The sequence below is a fragment of the Elgaria multicarinata genome, chromosome 14 (genome assembly GCF_023053635.1).
Source record: "Elgaria multicarinata webbii isolate HBS135686 ecotype San Diego chromosome 14, rElgMul1.1.pri, whole genome shotgun sequence".
NCBI lineage: Eukaryota > Metazoa > Chordata > Lepidosauria > Squamata > Anguidae > Elgaria > Elgaria multicarinata.
In genome coordinates, this window is record NC_086184.1 from 8,868,262 (window position 1) to 8,889,816 (window position 21,555).

Sequence of the window (21,555 nt, forward strand, 5' to 3'; positions counted from 1 at the left end):
GCTCACAAGGAAATACATGAAGACCATAATTCATCATAATAAGTGTTTAAAATAATTTTGTTTTATAACATACTAAGCCAGCATTAAAATCACTTGGAGAAGACCTTATGTATTCTTTTTTTTAAAAAAAACCTTGGAGATCTGTCTAAGCAGCAAGACAGGAAACTGATGAAAGGGGCCACCACAGAAAAGGCCTGTCCCTGGTACTTGCTAACCTGATCTTCCCTAACACTGGGCCAGAGATTAGGGTCTCTGAAGCCAATCTCAATATTTGGGTGTGTTTAAATGGATGCAAGGGGTCCTGCAAATTGTGTTGCAGCAAATTCTGGAGTTCATTGAATGCTTATCATGGATTTGTCAATGAGAAGATGAGTTAAGACTTCTAGACTTCTAGACAAGGTTTTCTAGAAGTCTTGTTGACAAGCACTACTGATTGATCTTTGCCTGTGGTTCATTGATGTGTTGTTGTTTGGGGGGGGGCGGTCTAGGGCGTACACTCAGTTTGTGAGGCTCAACAGACCTGCACTCAGCACTCCACGCAAGCTCAGTAGGCACTGTAGAACTTACATTCGAATCTTCTGTGACATACAGAGCTTCTCAGGAAACAGGTTGATGCAGAAAGATTTCTTTGGGGGAGGAAAGTTTGAAAATAGCTGAGCTAGACGTATTCTTAAGCATAACAGTTTAGCGGTATGCCCCAAAGTATGAATCAGTCTATTTGATCAGTTCCATGACAAATGGATGTCTATCTTACTTGGCCAGTAGGCCTGGAAAATAATTGCAGTTAATTTCAAAGAGTATAGAGGTACGATTTGAACTCCCATTAGATAATTGCCATTGGGATGGAACCAGATTTAGTTATAACTCAGGGCAGACCTGTTGAAATCAATAGGACTTAAATTAGTCATGACTTAACCTGTGCCATTGATTGCAGTGGGGCTGCTCTTCTGCCCCATAGCATGGGGTGGGGCGGAAGGCAGGGAGCCATATAATTTTGTCCCTTGGACTACTCAAACTGTATCAACCTCAAAGCTATGTGCAGGTTAGGGAAGTCTCTAAAAACATGCCTCAAAAAACACACATTAAAACCGATTAATGCATTGTAAAAAACAAAACAAAATTAAAAAAATAACCCCAAGATACATACTCTTAGAGTCCTGTTAGTATATATGCTAAGTTTCAGATGTCTAGGTTTCACTGCCTTGGAGCGATGACACTGATAGATACACACCCTCCTTTATGATTATGGATAACCCCTCTTGCTTTTTAAACTGGCAAAATCAAAGCACTTCATTGCTTTGTCGGCTTGCAGAGAGAATGAGATCGAATCGCTACGGGCACACAACGAGGAGTTAGCGCAGACCCTAGAAATGCTCAGGAATGAAATAAGGAAGAAAGAGGAGGAGTTTGAAGAAGCTCTCCTGCAACTGAAAGAGCATCAGGCAACAGGCCAGCGGTATGTTAAAACAGAACGGAGCTGTTCCCAGCTCATACGTCATGATGGCATCAGGTCTTTCACTGTAAAATTTGTGCTTGTTTGTGAATGTCCCCTGACTCTTCTTGCAGCATTTGCATGGGGAACACCCGGGGCTTTGTTTTACCTGTTATTAGCCAATGCATACATTGAGGCCACTGTCCTGATGGCCAATCTAACCTAAGTAACTCCTGGCAAATTAATGCAGTTTCGTAACGAGCAGTATCAAGTGCTGGCAATCCACCAGCTCTAAACCTCTTGCGCTAGCAGGAACTAGCACAATGCGAAGCTAGTGCTTGATAGCATAACCCAGGAAACAAGACGAAACTACCACTTCCGCTGACTCGTCCCGTTCTGGAAGCAGTAGTTCGGGCTAGTTTCCAGTTGTGCGAGCGATTGTTCCCGCTAGCACGGCGGCAGAGTTAGATACTACCTAATCACTCTGAGATGCATATGCGCAAAAGTGCACAGTAACATAATCCTAGGTATAAGATGTGCATGGTGTGGAAGAGGACATTGACACTTTGTCATTGCCAAGGCATTTGCTTGAAAAGGTGCTGCTTTGGTAGAACATTCACAATAGGGTGACAGCAGCAGCCCAATTCCACAGGACGCTAGAAACGCAGGCCTGGTGCATCATCCTTTGCGCTTATTCCCTGCTGCAGAAATGGTAGAAAAGTGCCGTTAAGTGACCATTCTCGCACATTGCAAAAGTCTGCCCTAGATCAGCCCGGTATCATTCTGTGCAGAAGAAGTCATCCCTGGGCAATATGGGTAATATGCAGACAGTTCTGTTCCTTTTGGATTTTTCAGTACAGCAGCTGTTTTAATGCTGGATGAACCTGGCTTGTGATTTGTCCATCTGGAGCATTTGGGGGTTATTGTTGTAAACCGCCCAGAGAGCTTCGGCTGGGGGGCGGTATATAAATGTAATAAAAAATAAATAAAATAAATAAATAAATAAATAAATATTGGCTTTTTGTCCAAACGCAAAATACAGCTTCCTTAGGCTACTTGTTTTTGCTTCATGAAGACTCCATGGTTCTGTTACTTGCCAGAGACAAGTGCTCAAGCTAAAATATTTTAACTCCGGCTGGTTACGTTTTTTGAAAGCTGCTAATCCCCCAAATCACTTAATTTGCAGATTTTTTTATCAGGGTGATTTAATCCATAGACACGGAGAAGCACGATATTATGTTTTCTTGGCCACATGGTGTTGTTGCTTTTCCCCCAGAAAGAATTTCCTTTCAGTAACTAGAACGTGCAGGATCTTCTGTGTCGCCACAGCTGTCAGAAGTAAGAATCAAAACCTTTCAGTTTCCTTGGTTTTGGAGAGCTGGCACTCATGAAACTCTTACAAAATCAGTATACATCAGAGAGTGAAATATAAGAGGAAACCATGGTTTCCTTCTCCAAGAAAAAGCTGCAAGAAACCTTGGCTTGTACGCTCCTCCCCTCCCCAAATTCAGGGAACTGTGGTTTTTAGACTATGGGTAGTGAGAACAAGCCATAGTTTGATTCTGCATTGTTCTGATTAACCAAAGTTTAATCAAATGGCAGATCCCTGACTTTGGATGTTTTTAGGAATTCTGATTAGTTTAAAATCAGAAGTAGACACTTTTGATCTATTTTCTTTGCCACACAAAAGAGGAGGAGAGGGGATAGCAAAGTATGTGACTTGTTCTTCTAGCGCAGTTTGCGGGGAAAGTGTGGCCCTCCAGATGTTCGTTGAACTAAAATTCCATCATTCCTCACCATTGGCTCTGCTGGCTAGAGCTGATAGGATTTGCAACCCGACAACAGCTGGAGGGGCCACATCTGGAGGGCCACAAATGTGCTAAAAGGACACATCCTGTTCTAGAAGAAAACCATGGTTTCCTGCTATGTCTGTACTTGGCCAATGACTGTGGAATATACTGGTTAATGTTGATGACCAGGAGTCCTTGGGCTTACATCTACACACCATGAATGTCATTCTTTTCCACTCCTTTTATTTAAAAATACGGGAGGAGAAGAACTCCTGTAAATCTTCTTTGAAAGCATCTCTGCTATTCATTTGATGTAAGGAACAAGATTAATAAAGACATGAAATTGCATTAAAGCTCTTGGTGTTCGCATCAGGCAATGGTGCTGTCCCACTACTTGCTACGGTTATTTATTTTAAGGCTGCAATAAACCAGTTTCTTAGGCAGGGTTCCTGGTTTGTGAGGTTTTTAATCTTCTCCGTAAGGACAGTTGACCGGGTAATGCCAAAAGACAATGGACTCTGAGATTTGAAAGAATTAAAAAAAGAAAGAAAGAAAGAAAAGTATTTCAAGTCCTCAGCTGGTTTACAGATGTGCAAGCTTTGTAGTCTAATTTCTGGTTCTAACATGGCAATGGGACAATTTTTCCAATCTGTCTATAACAGATAAGTATAGAGGAGAAACCGTGTATTTCAAGATGTGAGATTCTGTTCTGATGTTTATCACGCTTTATTTGGTATTAGCAGTTAAAATCAATTCAGGGTTTCCTTTAAAACATTTTTTTTATTCGAAATACATGCAAAAACAATAATAATGAGGTCACCCGGCACCATTCAAGGGATACGTTTTCGAAAGCATATCTGTATTTAGCTGTGTGATGACTTTTAACAAGATTAAATAGCGACTTTTCAATTGAATCTCGGCAGGGGAAATTTATAACAGAATCTCAGCCATATAGAATTTCAGTCAAGATGGTCAGCGTTAAGATACATCTGCAGCTTATTTGAATGCCAATCTCAGGGCATTATCTGTGCAAAATGCTAAGTCACTTGCCTTGGTAATACTTTGAGAAAGTTTTTAAGTTCCAGAAGGAAATTCCAGCAAATAGTAATTCTGTGACATCAAAAGTTTGGAAGAAAGTGGCTAGAGAGTAAAAACAAATTATCTGGTTATTGTAAGCAAAAGGTTGTTCCATTCACCAGAGCATCAGCCTACGTTTGATAGCCTAAAACCGGTGTAGGCGATCTGGTGCCCTCCAGATGTCTGGTTTACAACTCTCATAATCCCTGACCACTGATAATGTTGTCTGGTGCTGATGGGAGCTGTAGTCCAGAACATTTGGAGGGTGCTGGGTTGGCTACCCTTGGATAAATCAATGCATCCAAATAATGAGTAACGTTCAAATCTCTTCTAGTAAAATCTGGATGTATTTAAGAATCGATATATTATACTTAATTTAGGGTGACCATATTTGGGAAACCAAAAAAGAGGACACCTAGTGTGTGTGTGGGGAAGCAGCTTTCTGAGTCCTGCAGAAAGTACGTTATTCCCCTGCCACCTTAAAGAACCCAATTGGAGTGGAGGAGGGGAAAGGATTTCATTCTGCACCACCACCATCCACTCCAATTGGGGCCTTTTCTATAATGTCCACGAATGACCCACTTTCCCCTTTAAGACCTCAATTGGAGCTCGGGGTGGGGGAATGATGTGCCTCAAGAAAGCATGTCACTCCCTCCTGCCATGCTAATGGCAGCCTTAAAGGGGAAGGTGTGTCATTCCAGGACATTATTGAAAATTATAGAAAATCCCCCCTGACACCATGGAAAGAACAAAAAACAGGACAAATCCGGGGAAATCCTGACAGTTGGTCACCCTACTTAATTTTAAGAAAGTTGGCAATTATACACTCACCTCTCCCCAACTGTGTTTAAGCATTAAAGAGCCGTGAAGAATCAATTTGCAAAGGTTATAAATTTTCCAAGGCAAAAAGAAGAACTATAGATTGTAGTATAGATCTCATCATGACGCTCTCTCTTTTTCAATATACGTTTTGAAGGTTAAGCATTCGGGACAACGTGGAAATGATCAAGCTCCATAAACAGTTGGTTGAGAAAAGCAATGAGTTTGCAGCAATGGAAGAAAAAGTTCTTCAGCTTCAGGAGGTATGGAAAGAGATTTAATTAGTTTGTTTATTAAAACATTTGTATCCCGCCCTATATCATTGGGATCTCAGATATAGAACCCCGTCCATTCTTCCATTAAGTAAATTCCATCAAGCTCCAATGAACTTACGTTAAAATAAAGTTGTTGAGAGAGAGATGTGCTTGTTACATTGCAGAAGTACAATACTGAACTACACATCAAGGTTGCAGTCCTATATACACTAACCTGAGAATACATCCCCTTGAACTCGATGGACTTACTTCTGAGTAGACGTGGTTTAGAAATTTATTTATTTATTTATTTATTTATTAAATTTATATGCCGCCCCATAGCTGAAGCTCTCTGGGCGGTTTACAAAAGTTAAAACCAGTGAACATTAAGAAGTATACAAAATTTAAAACCATCAAAGATATAAAAACAACAGTATAAAACAGTATCCATTTTAGACAACGACAGTTCTGGGGTCCATTAAAAAGCAAATGAACTTAGCATATGTTGTTAAATGCTGTTAAATGCCTGGGAGAAGAGAAAGGTCTTGACCTGGCGCCGAAAAGATAACAATGTTGGTGCCAGGCGAGCCTCATCGGGGAGATCATTCCATAATTGGGGGGCCACCACTGAAAAGGCCCTCTTCCTGGTTGCCATTCTCCGAGCGTCCCTCGGAGTAGGCACTCGGAGGAGGACCTTAGATGTTGAGCGCAGTGTACAGGTAGGTTCATGTCGGGAGAGGCGTTCCCTCAAGGAATTGTGGTCCCAAGCCATGTAATGCACTGTAAGTAAAATTTAATTAAGAATGTATGTATCATTCTTAGGAACAAGTAGGTAGGCATACTAGCAATGCAGTCCTTTACATCTCAGGAACAAGCTCCATTGAGTTTGATGGAATTTACTCCGAGCTAAGTGTGTGTACCGCAGGGGTGAGGAACCTGTGTCTCTCTGGGTGCTTTTGGACCGAACTCCCATGATCCCTGAACATTGGCCATGTTGGCTGGGAATGATGGGAGTTGGAATCCAACAGCATCAGATTCCCCACCCCTGGTGTGTAGGATTACAGCCTAAAACACAAACAGAAATTGTATAAAACCTCCAACTGACTATATTTATTTTATGTGTTTATCAAAACATTTCTAGTCCATATTTCAGCCCCTCAATGGAGCCCCCGTGGTAGTTAACGGTTTCAATAAGATATATATGTAACAGTTTTAAAATGAAGTTAAAACACAATACAAACATTCTATAATATATAAAATTATATATAAATTTTTAGAACTGTTGCAGAATTTTTAGAACTAATAGTTTTAGAAGTAAAAATGAACAGTCTGATGCACATTTCTATAGAAGTTTAGTCTGCCTGAGTTCAGTTTGGGGCGACACAGGAGGAAACCCTTCCACATGGGCCCGACAAATAGGGCGCTGGGGGCAATGGTGCCCTCAGAATGGCTTCTCTTGCACATTTCAATACTCAGACAGATTCATAGCAAGACAGGAGGTCCCTTAGATAGCCAGATCCTAAACCATTTAGGACTTTAACATTTAAGAAGAACTTAAATTTCACCTGGAAAGCAACTGACAAATAGTACAGTCTTTCACTTTCAGGACAAGTGTAATATGGTCCCAATACCATGCACTGGTTAATTAATGTTGTATCAGGAGACGTTTCTATAGCTGACAAACTCTGGCATGGCTTAACGTTGCAGGCTTGTATATTTGTCTCCTGTTTATCACTATGGCAATATGAAATCACCGACAGACCCGAAACACCACAGCACACCAGCCCCTTTACTCTGTCTGGGGCTTGTAGGAACTTATTTTCCAGGTGTTATCCAAACCGGGCAAATTCCGATGCGCGCAGTAATTTCTAAAACAAAACAAACAGAGGTGTGCATTTTTGAAACCACGTTACGCACAGCTAAAACTTTTCAGATGTCCTCCAGCAGGGTGGTACTCAGATTTTTATTTCATTTTTTTTAAAAAAAAAAAAAAGACACTAACTTTCTTCTAATTCAACCTTAACAATGCAACTCTCTCGGAAGGAATTAGGAGCCTAAATGAAACATCAGCTGGTGGGTTAGGAGTGGAATGACAAGAGCAGCATGGACATATTTGTGGTCAGGTTCATTTTTGCTAGCTACTGTAGTGTATTTGGTCAGCATGTCCAAACCACAAGCAACCACAGTGAAATGCTTTAATTGCTAAACAGATGTCTGTCTTGGTTCATCTCATCACAGCTGAGCTGGGAGGGGCTAGCATTCAAAAGAGGGGGAAGGAGAGACACCGTCCACTGTCTTAACTTGTCACGCCTAATGACATTGTCTCAAACTCATTGCAAGAGCATCTCCTGTTGACTGGATTGAGATTGCACCTTAAGCGTTGTTTGGTGGTGGTGGGGGGAACGATTTGACTCTTAATACATATCCTGTATCCAGAAATAGTGTCCACAGCCACACAATACTCACCCAGCACCAACTTCATCTGCTTTCTCTCCCCCCATCGCACACCACAGAACCAAAAGAACCTTAAGGCAAGTCATGATGCGCTCATGGCCAAGGGAGACGAACTCAATTTGCAGCTTAAAGAAGAACGTTCGAAGTGCCTCCACCTTGAGAGAGAATTGCAAGCCACGGCTTTCTCGAAGCGGCACTTAGAAGAGGTGAGGCGAAGGCTTTGGGGAAAATGTTAGCAGGGTCTTTCCGCGCTGCTCTAAACCGAGGCGGCTCAGGGTGGATTTGGTTTAGTGCCAGGGAGCGTGGCATAAGAGGGTCTTATTTGGTTTATCGTTTGCAGAAATCTGGCAAATGCGCAGCTGGCTGATATGCAACATGTATCCTCTGATATTCTTACAGCTCGTTCACACTGTATATTTTCCATACTGTGTAGATTATTGTGTAGATTACTACTGGGTAGATTAATCTGTGTAGATCATTCCTACCACTGTTTCCATACCCTAACCCTAACCCTAACCCTACAGTACGATTCAAATGAATTTGGGCCATTTGAATGGGTCAAGCACCCAAAAGACTGTCTGGTTGATACAGTAGTCTTTGTGGTTGATACCTTAGAGCTTCTCATAGACAGTTGAGCCTTTCAATCATAGAAGTATCATAGAATAGCAGAGTTGGAAGGGGCCTACAAGGCCATCGAGACCAACCCCCTGCTCAATGCAGGAATCCACCCTAAAGCATCCCTGACAGATGGTTGCCCAGCTGCCCCTTGAAGGCCTCTAGTTTGGGAGAGCCCACAACCTCCCTAGGTAACTGATTCAATTGTCATACTGCTCTAACAGTCAGGAAGTTTTTCCTGATGTCCAGCCAGAATCTGGCTTCTTTTAACTTGAGCCCGTTCTTCCGTGTCCTGCACTCTGGGAGGATCGAGAAGAGATCCTGGCCCTCCTCTGTGTGACAACCTTTTAAGTATTTGAAGAGTGCTAACATGTCTCCCCTCAATCTTCTTTTCTCCAGGCTAAACATGGCCAGTTCTTTCTTTCAAGATACTACATTTGTCCAAAGTCATTTGCTGAAGTCTGTGCGAAATTAATTCCATTGGCAAAGCCGAATGCTAACTTTATCCCATTGCTGAATCTGACTCCCTGAATCTGACTGCTGGGATTTCTTCTCCCAGCAGAAGAAATGTTAAGGTTTCGGAAGACAACAGAAGTCTAGCAAACCCATTGACGTTGTGTTTATACACACAAAAGGACAGACTTGTTCAAACATGGGCACACATTTGTTAGCGAAAACCAATTTCGGTTCATCTTCTCGATGTGTGCCTTCCTCTTCTGTGAAATCGGAGTATTTAATGTGAATGTGAGAGCTAATCACTCACTAACTGGCAGAAAGTGCAAACACCCCACACAACTAGCCCGAAAACGTACACATGTTGGCAATGCTTGCTTTTTCATTTTCAGTTGCATCCCTTCTAACATTCTTCTTCATTCCAGCTGCAAGATAGAATTAACGATTTGGAAAAAGAGAGGGACCTCTTAAAAGAAAACTATGATAAATTATACAACAGGTAAATTATCATTGATAGCAATTGTTTTAATAGCACCATGGGGCGAGGGCATGCCGCGTGGGACTAGATGACGTGGGTAGGGAATTGTGGAAGAGGGTTCCTGGCCGATGGCTGGTTGGCCACTGTGTGAACAGAGTGCTGGACTAGATGGATCCTTGGTCTGATCCAGCAGGGCTCTTCTGGTATTCTTATGTTCTTAAATGCCATTGAGTGTCCTACAAGGAATGAACATGCCAGAGGGATATAGCGTGATCATGATGGGATCGTAATGATTTGGCAAAAGGTTGCAAATCTGGCCAGAGTTGCCATGATTTGAAGCAGTCCGTTTCAGATAGCAAATTCTAGCGGAGCACGGGGATTTCCCCCCCCCCCCTCGCTTCCAGCTTAGAATTCAATATCTGTTTCCTTTATTTTTAAAAAATGGACTCCAGTCCGGAACAGCTCAGGGTGTCATTTTGACTTTTCAGGTGCCAAAACGCCTGAGGCTGGCACTATGGCGACACACTTGATATTTATGTAAAGACGCTCTGAGGTAATAGCCTGTGTAAATTCTGTCAGCAGTGCTTAATATCACATAAATAAAAAATTAGGAGGCTAAACCTAGTGAACATGAAACGAGATAGGGCACTGAATTCATTTTCTGGTGCTGAACAGAAAATTGAAGCAATTACAGTCAATTTGCAGGGGCTTAATGAGGAAACACCTGACCATGGAGCGGGAGTGACTGGGAGAAGAACTCTCCATTTGTAGGAGATATGAATTGTGTTCCTGTTCAGAGGAGAAGACAGTGTCTTCTTTTTCCCATTTAAGGCAGCAGTAATATATTTCAAACGGATTTTTTGTGCGGTGGGGGAGGAATCATGTTTACTCCTATGGCCGCAGGTACAACTGCCACCAGGGATATCATGCCCGGTACAACTGCCTGCCAGGTTGCTTTGGAATGGAAGTGCAAAACCTTTCAGCCCTTGGGCCGGATTCCATTTTGAAGAAGGTCTCGAGGGCCGCATTCCAGTGTGGGCGTGGCTGCAGGCAACAGGGGGCGAGGCCACGATAGCAAAGGCTGCCCTCATATTTTCGCTTCAAGTTCTTAATGCCGGTAACTAAGCCTTAGGAGGGCATTTCAGTCTTTTAGAACAAACAACCAACCCCCACTCCAGAAAACCAGCAGAAGATCAAGGTTTGGAGAAAGGGGGCATGAAGTTTTAGGGGAGCCCAGAGGGGTAGATTCATAAAATCATAGAATAGCAGAGTTGGAAGGGGCCTACAAGGCCATCGAGTCCAACCCCCTGCTCAATGCAGGAATCCACCCTAAAGCATTCCTGACAGATGGTTGTCCAACTGCCTCTTGAAGGCCTCTCATGTGGGAGAGCCCACGACCTCCATAGGTAACTGGTTCCATTCATCTCCCCGGGGTCTGATGTTCTACAACCCACTTTAGAAACATCAGCATGTTTTCAATATATATGTGCTACTACACCAATCAGATTTGCCAGGGGTACGTGGTGGCTAGAGAACCGAGTCCATACTGGACCCACTCACAAGGCCTGGAGGTGACAACGTGATTCCTTACGGCGATGGTGCCAGCCAGTTCAGGAACTTCCAAGCAGCTGAATTTTATTTTCATGTATATAAAACGTTTATATTCAGCCGTTCGTCATGCTAGATTTCATCCGCCCAAATCGTATCAGATTTCATGGCGACGGGACGTCATAAAAATCAATACAATTAAATGCACCAGAAGAAGAAGAAAGTAGCAGATAAAAGTCTTGCATACAGTCTGATAACTTCTTGCTCAATCTGAAATGTGTTAAAATGCCGAACCAGTTTAGGAATTCTATGGATCCTGGCCAAACTTAATCCACGGGAATTTCTAGCTAAGGAGAAGAGGGGTCAATAATAATAATAATAATAATAATAATAATAATAATAATAATAATAATAATAGTATGTCTTACCCGCCTCTCCGTTTGGATTGAGGCGGGGAGCAACAATAAGTATAAAATACATAAAACTGAATTAAAAACATACTATACATTATTAAAACATCCTAAAAACATCCTAAAATTCCACTGGATAGGCCTGCCGGAAGAGATCAGTCTTGATAGCTTTCTTGAACGCTAGTAGACTGTTAAGATGACGAATCTCCTCCAGCAGGCCGTTCCACAGTCTGGGAGCAGCAGAAGAGAAGGTCCTCTGGGTAATAACTTGTCAGCCTAATTTTGGCTGCTTGGGGGCAAATAAAATGGATGAATAAAAATGTGTTCGCCTGGCACTGACGTGATAGCAATGTCAGCACAAGCACCAGGCAAACCTCCCTGGGTTCTGCCATTCCATAACAGAAGCACCACGGCTAAAATAACCCCCCTCTCCTGTGAATGTTCGTAGCCCCTTGGGTAGAATAGGTACATGAAGAAGGACCTCCGTAGAGCACGGGCAAGCTGATTTGGGAATAGGAGCTCCTTTTGCCCTTTAGGTAGCCAATTAATTAATAAAATTCAAGTAAATCTGCATTTTACGAGAACCGCTTTATAACTGCTTGTCGGAGAGGAAGCAAGCCGGGAGATGAAATACAATCTAATACGCAAATGCTGTTTTGGGTTGTTAGCTCCCTGCACCCGCCCCTATCATTGAGATATATGTATTTCTTTTCATCTCCTCTTATGAACCAAAATAACCTCAAAGAAATAAATGCGTGCCTTTGATGAAGAATTGCCCTTTCCAATTAAAATCGGTCCCCGCCACGTTCTGTTTGATTTATCTCCTATTTAAATCTTGCAGTCCTCTTTTGCCTAACCTTCAGAGACAAAACCACAGTTGTGAGGGCCGGTGCTTATTCAATAAAACTTCCATTTGGATTGAAGTTGGTGCATGATAACACAGGGACGCAGAAAGCGGCCTTATACCATACTGGTTTGTTTAGCTCAGGATGGGTCTGGTAATGGTCCTTTGAGCTCAGCGTTGTGTATCGGGATAGAGCGTTGCTGAGAGATTGCTGGCCTATGTTGATAGTTCCATCAAGGAGCAATGGAGGAGTACAAAGGTGGAGGAGTACTACTATGCAGATAACCCCTACTATGAACTGAATGTGTCCTGTGTGCTCCTGATCATATGTGGGATCTTATTCATATGGTTGTCCTTGCTGGGAAGAATCACATGAACTAGGGATGGACAAATGTGTCCGTCTTCAATCCACAGGAGGTGGTCTTGTACCAGGCCAGACCATAGGTCCATCTAGCTCAGTATTGTCTACACGGACTGGCAGCAGCTGTCCAAGGTTTCAGGCAGGATTCTTTTCTAGCCCTACCTGGAGAGGCGAAGGATTGAACCTGGGTCTCCGTACATGCGGAGCTTCCGTTCTACGACTAAACTGTCATAGAATCATAGAATGGTGGAGTCGGAAGGGACCACAAGGAACATCTAGTCCAACCCTCTGCAATGTTCTGGAAAACCAATTAAACCATCCGTGAGAGGTGGCTGTCCAGCCTCTTCTTAAAAACCTCCAGAAATGGAGAGCCTTCAAGCTCCTTAGGTAGACAGTTCTACTGTTGAACAGATCTTAACATTGGGAAGTTTTTCCTTATATTTAATTGAAATCTAGGTAGCTGTAACATGCCCATTATTTTGGGCCCTAATTTCTGTGGCCATGGAAAATAGTTCTTTTATCATCTCTCCTGTGGCACCCTTTTATGCACCTGAACACTGCTAACGTGCCCTTCCATGTCACTTTTGCATGTTTTCACCCACAATTCCATTATTTTTTTGTCTCTGCATCGATCTGCATCTGTCATCTCAAACTACCCATTTAAATGCAAAATCTCTACAATGTGTATTTAAATGCAGATTATGAAATGTTTAAGCCGCTGAGACCTGCGTTGCAACATTAGGGGGATTGCAAAATCTATCATTGCCTTCTGCATCCTGATGCCTTCTGGATAGTTTGGACTTCAGTTCCCAGGATTCCTGACTATTGGCTATGCTGGCAGTGGCTGTTGGGAGTTGAAGTCCCACACAACTGGAGGGCACTAGGTCAGGGAAGGCTGGTCTGTTGGATAGCACTTCTGATCCTCATATTAATCCGAGAGCTGCAGATCAGGATGTTAAGTATAAGAATTCTCAAAGTTTGAATCCTTCGAGGAATTATCTAAGTTTTTTCCGTGTTGTGAAGGAGAAGGGCTTGTGCTTCTCTTTCAGGGTGCCAGTTCTTTTCTGCTGAATGTATGAGCCATGGCACTGGGAAGGGAAAGTGATTTTATGAACTGGCCTTTGTTTTTTTTAAAAAACCAACAAACAACAACAACAACAACAACAAAAACAAGCTACAGAAGTCAACAGTATGTCTTACTCAGCCAGCACTGCAAGATCTGATGGAAAACAGTAACAATTTGGTGTTAATTATATCACTTTGGAGCAGGGGAGAGGGAACCCAAGACTCCAGTCCCCCTCGAACGGATGCATTTCAGTCATTGCTTTCCTCCAACCCCATAATGCTGATCTGGTCCTGGTGTGCTGCATGGTCAACCACTGATACATACCCAGATGTTTTCAAAATGCAGCAGGATAAAGTGAACTCCAAAGAGATTCCACGTGGATTCCAGTGGAATGCAATCCTAAATGTAAAAGAGATGATAGCTGCAGACTAAATTTTGGGACGATTTTGTATGCCTTTAAAGTTAGCATTATGTGGATTTGGAGAAAATGGAGTCCTAAATGGAACTAAATTTAACCAGGGCCAGTTTCCAGAGTTATTGTTGGGAAATGTACAAATGGCCATATCAGTGTTTGCACCCAAACATTTCTGACAAGCGAAAACTATGTATAAGTATACTTAAATAGCAGTACAAGCTATACTTGTGATCTTGCATTGCAACTGTTCTCTGGAACAATTGCAACTATTTCCTCCTTCCTTTTCATTAGTACAGGTTCACAGCCCATCCTAAATTGCAAGATGGGTGGTGTTTCTGTATCCGTACTTTCAAAAGCTATGTCCATGTGTCCATTTTACAGATGGGAGAAACGGAAACTGAGAGAGAGCAAGTTGCCCAAAGTTGTCTGGTCCATGGCTGAGCTGGGCACGCTTTGCTGAGTATCAGCAGACAACATACCAGACTGAGCTGTTTAGGAAGATGCATACATAATTGGAGTAGAGCAGGCAGGTAGTTAATGAGTGCCATCAAACCAGGCACTTTGCCAATACTTGATCACCTTTGGTGAATAAAAATCACCTCCAGATGACCAGGCAGTGAAGTTTCACAAAAGCAAGATTTTTTCCCCCCATTTGGGCCGCAAATGACTAACAAAAGGTGTATTTGGACGGGCAGCCTTTTAAAAGGTTTTACAGGCATGAATAAATTGCACACCACCATTCCTTTTTCTTTATTGTTCTGTGGGTTTGCTCTACCCTGATCTCAACTTCTCTGGAATTCTAGTTTAACTACGAGAATTTCTGAAATTAAGTCCGGAATTGGAACATGCGCTGTTTGCCACAGTTTTCAGTTCGTTTGAATATTTCCCTCTCCTACATTACCAGCCTGCACCTATGCACTGATAAAACACCGCATAGGGGGGAAAGCAAAGTTTGACGTGATCATGCAAGTTCCATTTTGGCGAGGTTTTCATTGCTATGCACGTGTGCTCCTGTGCCTTCGTAAAACGCCACACGCAAACTACCTTGATACAGTGGTATGTACAAGTACATCAGTGTTGCTTTTTGCAGTGTTTCTATGAATGCACGCCAGTGCACATGTGCATCGGTGAAACAGACAGCAAAAAAAAATTTGATGCGCCCAAATGTACTATCGCATCTACTTTTAATGGTTTTTATCAATGGGACGGACACGCAGAGGGGAATGTCGAGGACAGGAAAGAGCCAAACGAACCAAAGGGCCTAAGAGCTGTAGCAAACTGTGCGTGCTCAGTACCCTATAAACAAAACAACAAATCCGAAATAAGCTGACCAAAGAAGAGTTTGTAGTGCATCGTAGGGCTGTGCTCCGCTCTGATTCAGATGGCGGATCCGGAGCGGAGTGACCTGATCTGCCTCCGCCAAAGGCGGATCTGAATCGGGTCGGGGGAGCTGCAGATTGAGGCGAAGCGGTTCGCCTCCATCCGGAGCTCCAAATGCAGGTAAGTGGGGGGGAGGGGGGCTCACCTGTCGGCGGCGCTGCCGCAGTCCGTGTGGTGACGGTGTCGGAGCCAGGTAAGGGGGGAGGGGGGCTTACCTCTGTCCATCGCAGGCTTCAACTGAGGCCCAGGCCTCAAAACAGAAGCAGGCCGCGGCCTGCTCTTCCGGTTTGAGGCCTGGCCCTCAGTTGAAGCCTGCGCTGGACCGCGACGGAGGCAGGTAAGTGGGGGGGGGAGGGTGGCTTACCTGGCTCCGCTGCAGCAGCAATCCGTGCAGCGACGGCGGCAGAGCCAGGTGAGGGGGGCTTATTCGGGCCCCATTTTGCCCCCCCTTCCCCACTTACCTGCCTCCGCCGCCCGCCGTGGAGGCAAGTAATTAGGGAACGGGGGCAAAATCTTGATCCGCCCCTCCAGATCTCGCTCCGTGGAGTGGAGCAGAGGAGGGTCGGATACACCCGAAGCGGATCGGGCCACAAAGCAGTTCGGGAGATCCATGCACAGCCCTAGTGCATTGGTTCCCTCTTCAAAATCCAGGAAGATACTTGGGTGAAGAGAATGAGCCACATGTCAGTGGCAAGAGCGGCTGCTTTGCATGCAGCAGGCCCCAGGTTCAACCCCCTGCATCTCAATGAAGAGCTAGAAAAGAATCTGGCCTGAATCCCCAGAGAGCTGCTGCCAGTCCGTGTCAACAATATTGGGCTAGATGGATTCAGCGTCAGGCAGCTTCCTACGCTCTTAATTTGGGAGGCATCCCTTCCTAGTCTTGTAGTCTACAGTAACCCATCTGGATTTCTTCACCATGCTGAATCAAGCCCTATCCCTGGTGCTGGAACCATTGGCAGACACCACGCTGCCGCTAAACCTGAACACCCTCCGACTTTGAACTTTCAGCAGTTCCTTCAGCAGCCGTCTTTTTTAAAGGAGCTTAAGCTTCATAGATCCCCCCTGTATTGTCCTGCAAGAATGCACGCGTCGTCCATGCTGTGTCTTGAGCTGTGAACGATATTTTCATGGTTTTTTGAACCACCTTCAAGCCATCTTCAAACGTTCCGCTCCGGGTTTCTCAGCCCGGTTAATGTTGCACCCTTTTGGTATTGGCCTGTAAAGTACAAAGAGGTTTTAATACGTTTCAGAGGGTCGGTTTTACGATACGAGAAGCGCCGTGACTTCGCGGCTGGAGCGTTTCTTTGGTCAGGCCATGGCCTCTGGGCTTTGTCCCTTTCCCTTCCCTCCTACCCTGATTCTTTAAAACAGATCAGGTGGGTAATCGCAGGCCTTGGGCGCGGAGAAGTTTCCGCGTGGAGCGGACGGTCGCGTCGGTCATCTGCTGCCGAGGTTTCGAGTGGCGGATTCCTCTGGAACCGACCCCTGGATTCCTCTCCGAGCCCCCGCAAACGTTTGCACGCTGCCAACTCTTCTGGCTCTGCCGCTCTAAATTGAGGCCAGCCCCATTGCTCATCCCACAAACCCTTTCATGTCCCACAACCGCAGCCTGAGAAAGGCGCCTTGGTTTCAACAGCAGCAGACCAGCATGTGTTTACTTAATTCCTGAGACATGATGACAATGATCTCCGCTGCTGAAATCGCTTTCCCTTCCTCCTCCCCCCCTTCTCCATCTTTACTGTTTTCTGTTGAAGTTGATTTCTGAGAGTTCCTCACATGCCATGTGGTTGCTCTTTAATTTCTTTCTTTTTTTCGGGGGGTGGGATCTTTCCACCCTCGTCTTAATTCCTCAGTGCCTTCGGCGTGACCCGGGACCAGCAATGGAAGCTAAAGGAGCAGCAGCTGAAACGGCAGATTACTCAGCTGGAGGCTGCTTTAAAGTCGGATTTAGCAGACAAAAACGACATCCTAGACAGAATCAAAGCAGAACGAGGTACAACGCTCTGGAGGAAGTTAGCAACAATAATAATAATAATAATTATAAATACATAAATGTATTTCTTACCCACCTCTCCCTCTGGATCAAGACGGGGTACAACACAAATATAAAACACCATAAAACACATGTAATTGATTAAAACATATAAAACTAATACACATTATTAAAAGACACCTTAAAATTCGACTGGGTAGGCCTGCCGGAAGAGATCAGTCTTTATGGCTTCCTTAAATTCGGAAAGACTGTTAAGTTGGCGAATCTTCTCCGGCAGGCCATTGCACAGTCCAGCGGCAGCAGACGAGAACGGTTCAGCCTAGTTTTTGCTGACTGGAGTAAATTCTTCCCAGAGGACCTGAGTGTGCGGGGCGGATTGTATGGGAGAAGGTGATCCCGCAGGTAACCTGGACCCAAACCATGTAGGGCTTTAAAGGTGATAACCAACACTTTGTACTTCGCCCGGAAACTAATTGGCAGCCGGTGGAGTGATTTTAAAGCATGACGTTTGCAAGGAGGTTTCCCCTCTTTAAGTGAGGAAAAGTGCGTCTGCAGGAATAGAGGAGTCTGTGCCTTGTATCAGGTTAGTCTGTTGGTCCCTCAAGCCTGGTATTGTCTACTGCAGGGGTAGGGAACTTCAGGCCTGCAAGCTAAATCTGGCCCACGGAGAATCCCAATCTGGCCTTCTGACCGCCAGTTGTTTGATGGTTTCCTGGTTTGGGTACAGTTTCTTCCCCCACCCACCCCGGCCATTCTAAAAGGCTGCCATGCCTCTCCTAAGGCTGAGCTTTCGGTAGTAATAGCTTTAAGCTACAATATGCTGGTGTTGTGGGTTGTGTGTTGAATTTGGGCCCCACCCCCTTGCATTTGGCCCCACCTACCATTGGAATGTGGTCCCCGAGGGCTTCTCTGAAATGGAATCCGGCCATCAGGCTGGAAGAGGTTCCCCACCCCTGGTCTCCGAGTGTCAGTGGTTCCCCAGGGGGTCTCTATCATCTGCTACCTGATCCTTTTTAACTGGAGATGCCAAAAGTTGAACCTGGGACCTTCTGCGTGCGAGGCAGGTGCTCTACCACTGAGTAATGGTCCCTCCCTCACGCTTGGGCCTTCAGTGACGTAACTGGACCACAAGAAAGAGTGTTCTCAAAAACAGAGTTAATGTATCATGGGGCGTCCTGCATAGACAATGTTGCTCACAATGTCCATTTGACCGCTGCTTTGTTGATCTCATGGTCCCTTGCCCCCGTAGAGCAGACTACCAGAGGGCTAAGAACAGCGATGAGACCCAGTGAAAAGTGTACTCACAGGGCAGTATGACCCGTTCTCCCAAGCAGCAGATGTGGTGGTAAAGCTGTATCTCAGCGGCCCACAGCCCACATGTGGCCAGCCAACAGTGCCCTGACTCGCCACTCACTGCCGCCAAATTCCCCCCACCTCCACTCCCTGGGATCCTCACACGTGTGGCCCCCAAACCCTGAGCCATCATCACACGTGGCCCTTGGGGCCGGAAACATTGCACACCCTTGCTGTACCTGGACTGTACCACCGTGGCTGGGAGTCTCACACGACTAAATGTTTCTCTGTACCAAACCAAAACCAAACAAACTCCTTCCCTTTGATGTCAGGGGGAAACGGCTACCCTTCACCTTGGCACGGCTGTATTTCTGTGTCCAAGTCGATAGGAAGGGAGCAGATAAAAAGAGTGGATGCTACAGGTGGCCACCAGAAGCTGATTTACACATTGTGATCGTTTCTGCTGTCTCTTCTGCACAACCTTCCTTCAATTTACCATTCGTGAACGACCGTTTGAAATTTCCTTTTGTTAGTTTAGATAACGCAGAAATGTTTGGGTTCCACGCTTGCTTCCCTCCGCCCGACCCCTCCCCTGTTCAACGTGCAGATTAGTTTCAGGTTTTGCAATCCTTTTGGTTAGAACATTTAAATACAGCTTAATGTTTAAATTAATTGCAGGCTTAAGGGCCTCTTTATCCCAATTTTTTTCTTCTTTTTTAACATGAACGCGTAGGTCAGCGCCCTGCGCGTATTGATTACAGATGACGACATTAGCGCAAACGAGTTTTGACAGCTGTTTGTTTTACCAGTAGATTATCTCAATCTTTGTTTTCTTAAGTCCCCGTTATTTTGCATGAGCAGGAAAAGGCTCTGCACACTCAGTGCGGAGTCTTGTTGAAGTTACATCAAAAGTACAAGTAGCTGTGTTTGGTCCATTAGAACAGCTCCACGCAGGGATAATAAAACATGTCTTTTTTATTTTAAGATTGTTACTACAAGATGCAGCTCCTAATGCCGAGCAATGTGTTTTTTCTTCACTCCACCCCATTTGTTTCGGGGAGGGAGGGGGCGTTGCTTTGGCTTTTCAGTCCTGAATCATAGAATAGCAGAGTTGGAAGAGGCCTACAAGGCCATCAAGTCCAATCCCCTGCTCAATACAGGAATCCACCCTAAAGCATCCGCGACAGATGCTTGTCCAGCTGCCTCTTGAATGACTCTAGTGTGGGAGAGCCCACAACCTCCCTAGGTCACTGATTCCATTGTTGTACTGCTCTAACAGTCAGGAAGTTTGTCCTGATGTCCAGCCGGAATCTGGCTTCCTTTAACTTGAGCCCATTATTCCGTGTCCTGCACTCTGGGAGGATTGAGAAGAGATCCTGGACCTCCTCTGTGTGACAACCTTTCAAAGACTTGAAGAGTGCTATCATGTCTCCCCTCAGCCTTCTCTTCTTCAGATTAAACACACCCAGATCTTTCAGTCTCTCCCCATAGGGCTTTGTTTCCAGACCCCTGACCATCCTGGTTGCCCTCCTCTGAACCCCCTCCAGCTTAGAATCATAGAATAGCAGAGTTTGAAGGGGCCTACAAGGCCATCGAGTCCAACCCCCTGCTCAATACAGGAATCCACCCTAAAGCATCCCTGACAGATGCTTGTCCAGCTGCCTCTTGAATGACTCTAGTGTGGGAGAGCCCACAACCTCCCTAGGTAACTGGTTCCATTGTTGTACTGCTCTAACAGTGAGGAAGTTTTTCCTGATGTCCAGCCGGAATCTGGCTTCCTTTAACTTGAGCCCATTATTCCGTGTCCTGCACTCTGGGAGGATCGAGAAGAGATCCTGGACCTCCTCTGTGTGACAACCTTTCAAAGACTTGAAGAGTGCTATCATGTCTCCCCTCAGCCTTCTCTTCTTCAGATTAAACACGCCCAGATCTTTCAGTCTCTCCCCATAGGGCTTTGTTTCCAGACCCCTGACCATCCTGGTTGCCCTCCTCTGAACCCCCTCCAGCTTAGAATCATAGAATAGCAGAGTTTGAAGGGGCCTACAAGGCCATCGAGTCCAACCCCCTGCTCAATACAGGAATCCACCCTAAAGCATCCCTGACAGATGCTTGTCCAGCTGCCTCTTGAATGACTCTAGTGTGGGAGAGCCCACAACCTCCCTAGGTCACTGATTCCATTGTTGTACTGCTCTAACAGTCAGGAAGTTTGTCCTGATGTCCAGCCGGAATCTGGCTTCCTTTAACTTGAGCCCATTATTCCGTGTCCTGCACTCTGGGAAGATTGAGAAGAGATCCTGGACCTCCTCTGTGTGACAACCTTTTAAGTATTTGAAGAGTGCTATCATGTCTCCCCTCAATGGGGAGTGAACTCTAGGAGCCTGTTCAGACAACACGCTAAGCCATGGTTAGGCCGTGAACCCTTTTGCAGCAAATGGTTGGCGAGCGTCTTTAAACCATGGTTATGTAGCCACCATGGTTAGGAAGGGTTCGCACGAAACGCTAAGTCGTGGCTCACACCCCACACTAAGCCATAATGTTTAGCTCAAAATGGGTAACCACCGTGGCTTAGCATGTTGTCTGAACAGGGTCAAAGGCTTCACCATACTCCGTGATGAGAGATAGTATTGAAAATACTGTTCGGGGTGGATGGGGGATGAAGATATTGAAGATACTGTTTTATGACCCCTGCTTAGGATAGATCAAAGCCCAAATTGCTTTTGTGGAAACCGTTTTCAAATAATTACTTCTATCTGATCAAAATACAGCAATATTAAAATATCCAGAAAATATGGCCTCTCTGAAATGTGTGTGTGTGTGTGAGAGAGAGAGAGAGAGAGAGAGACAGACAGACAGACAGAGAAGAACACCAAACT

General features: G+C 44.8%; 1 protein-coding gene across 1 annotated transcript in view; it reads left to right on the forward strand.

The window, feature by feature from the left end:
- Nucleotides 1–21,555, forward strand: part of RPGRIP1L (RPGRIP1 like) — a 104,338-nt gene that overhangs the window by 19,662 nt on the left and 63,121 nt on the right. Inside the window, exons 6-10 of the mRNA XM_063141176.1 lie at nt 1,313–1,456; nt 5,276–5,381; nt 7,886–8,032; nt 9,320–9,393; nt 17,250–17,389. Of these exons, the coding sequence (XP_062997246.1) occupies nt 1,313–1,456; nt 5,276–5,381; nt 7,886–8,032; nt 9,320–9,393; nt 17,250–17,389 (611 nt within the window). The remainder of the gene's footprint in view (nt 1–1,312; nt 1,457–5,275; nt 5,382–7,885; nt 8,033–9,319; nt 9,394–17,249; nt 17,390–21,555) is intronic.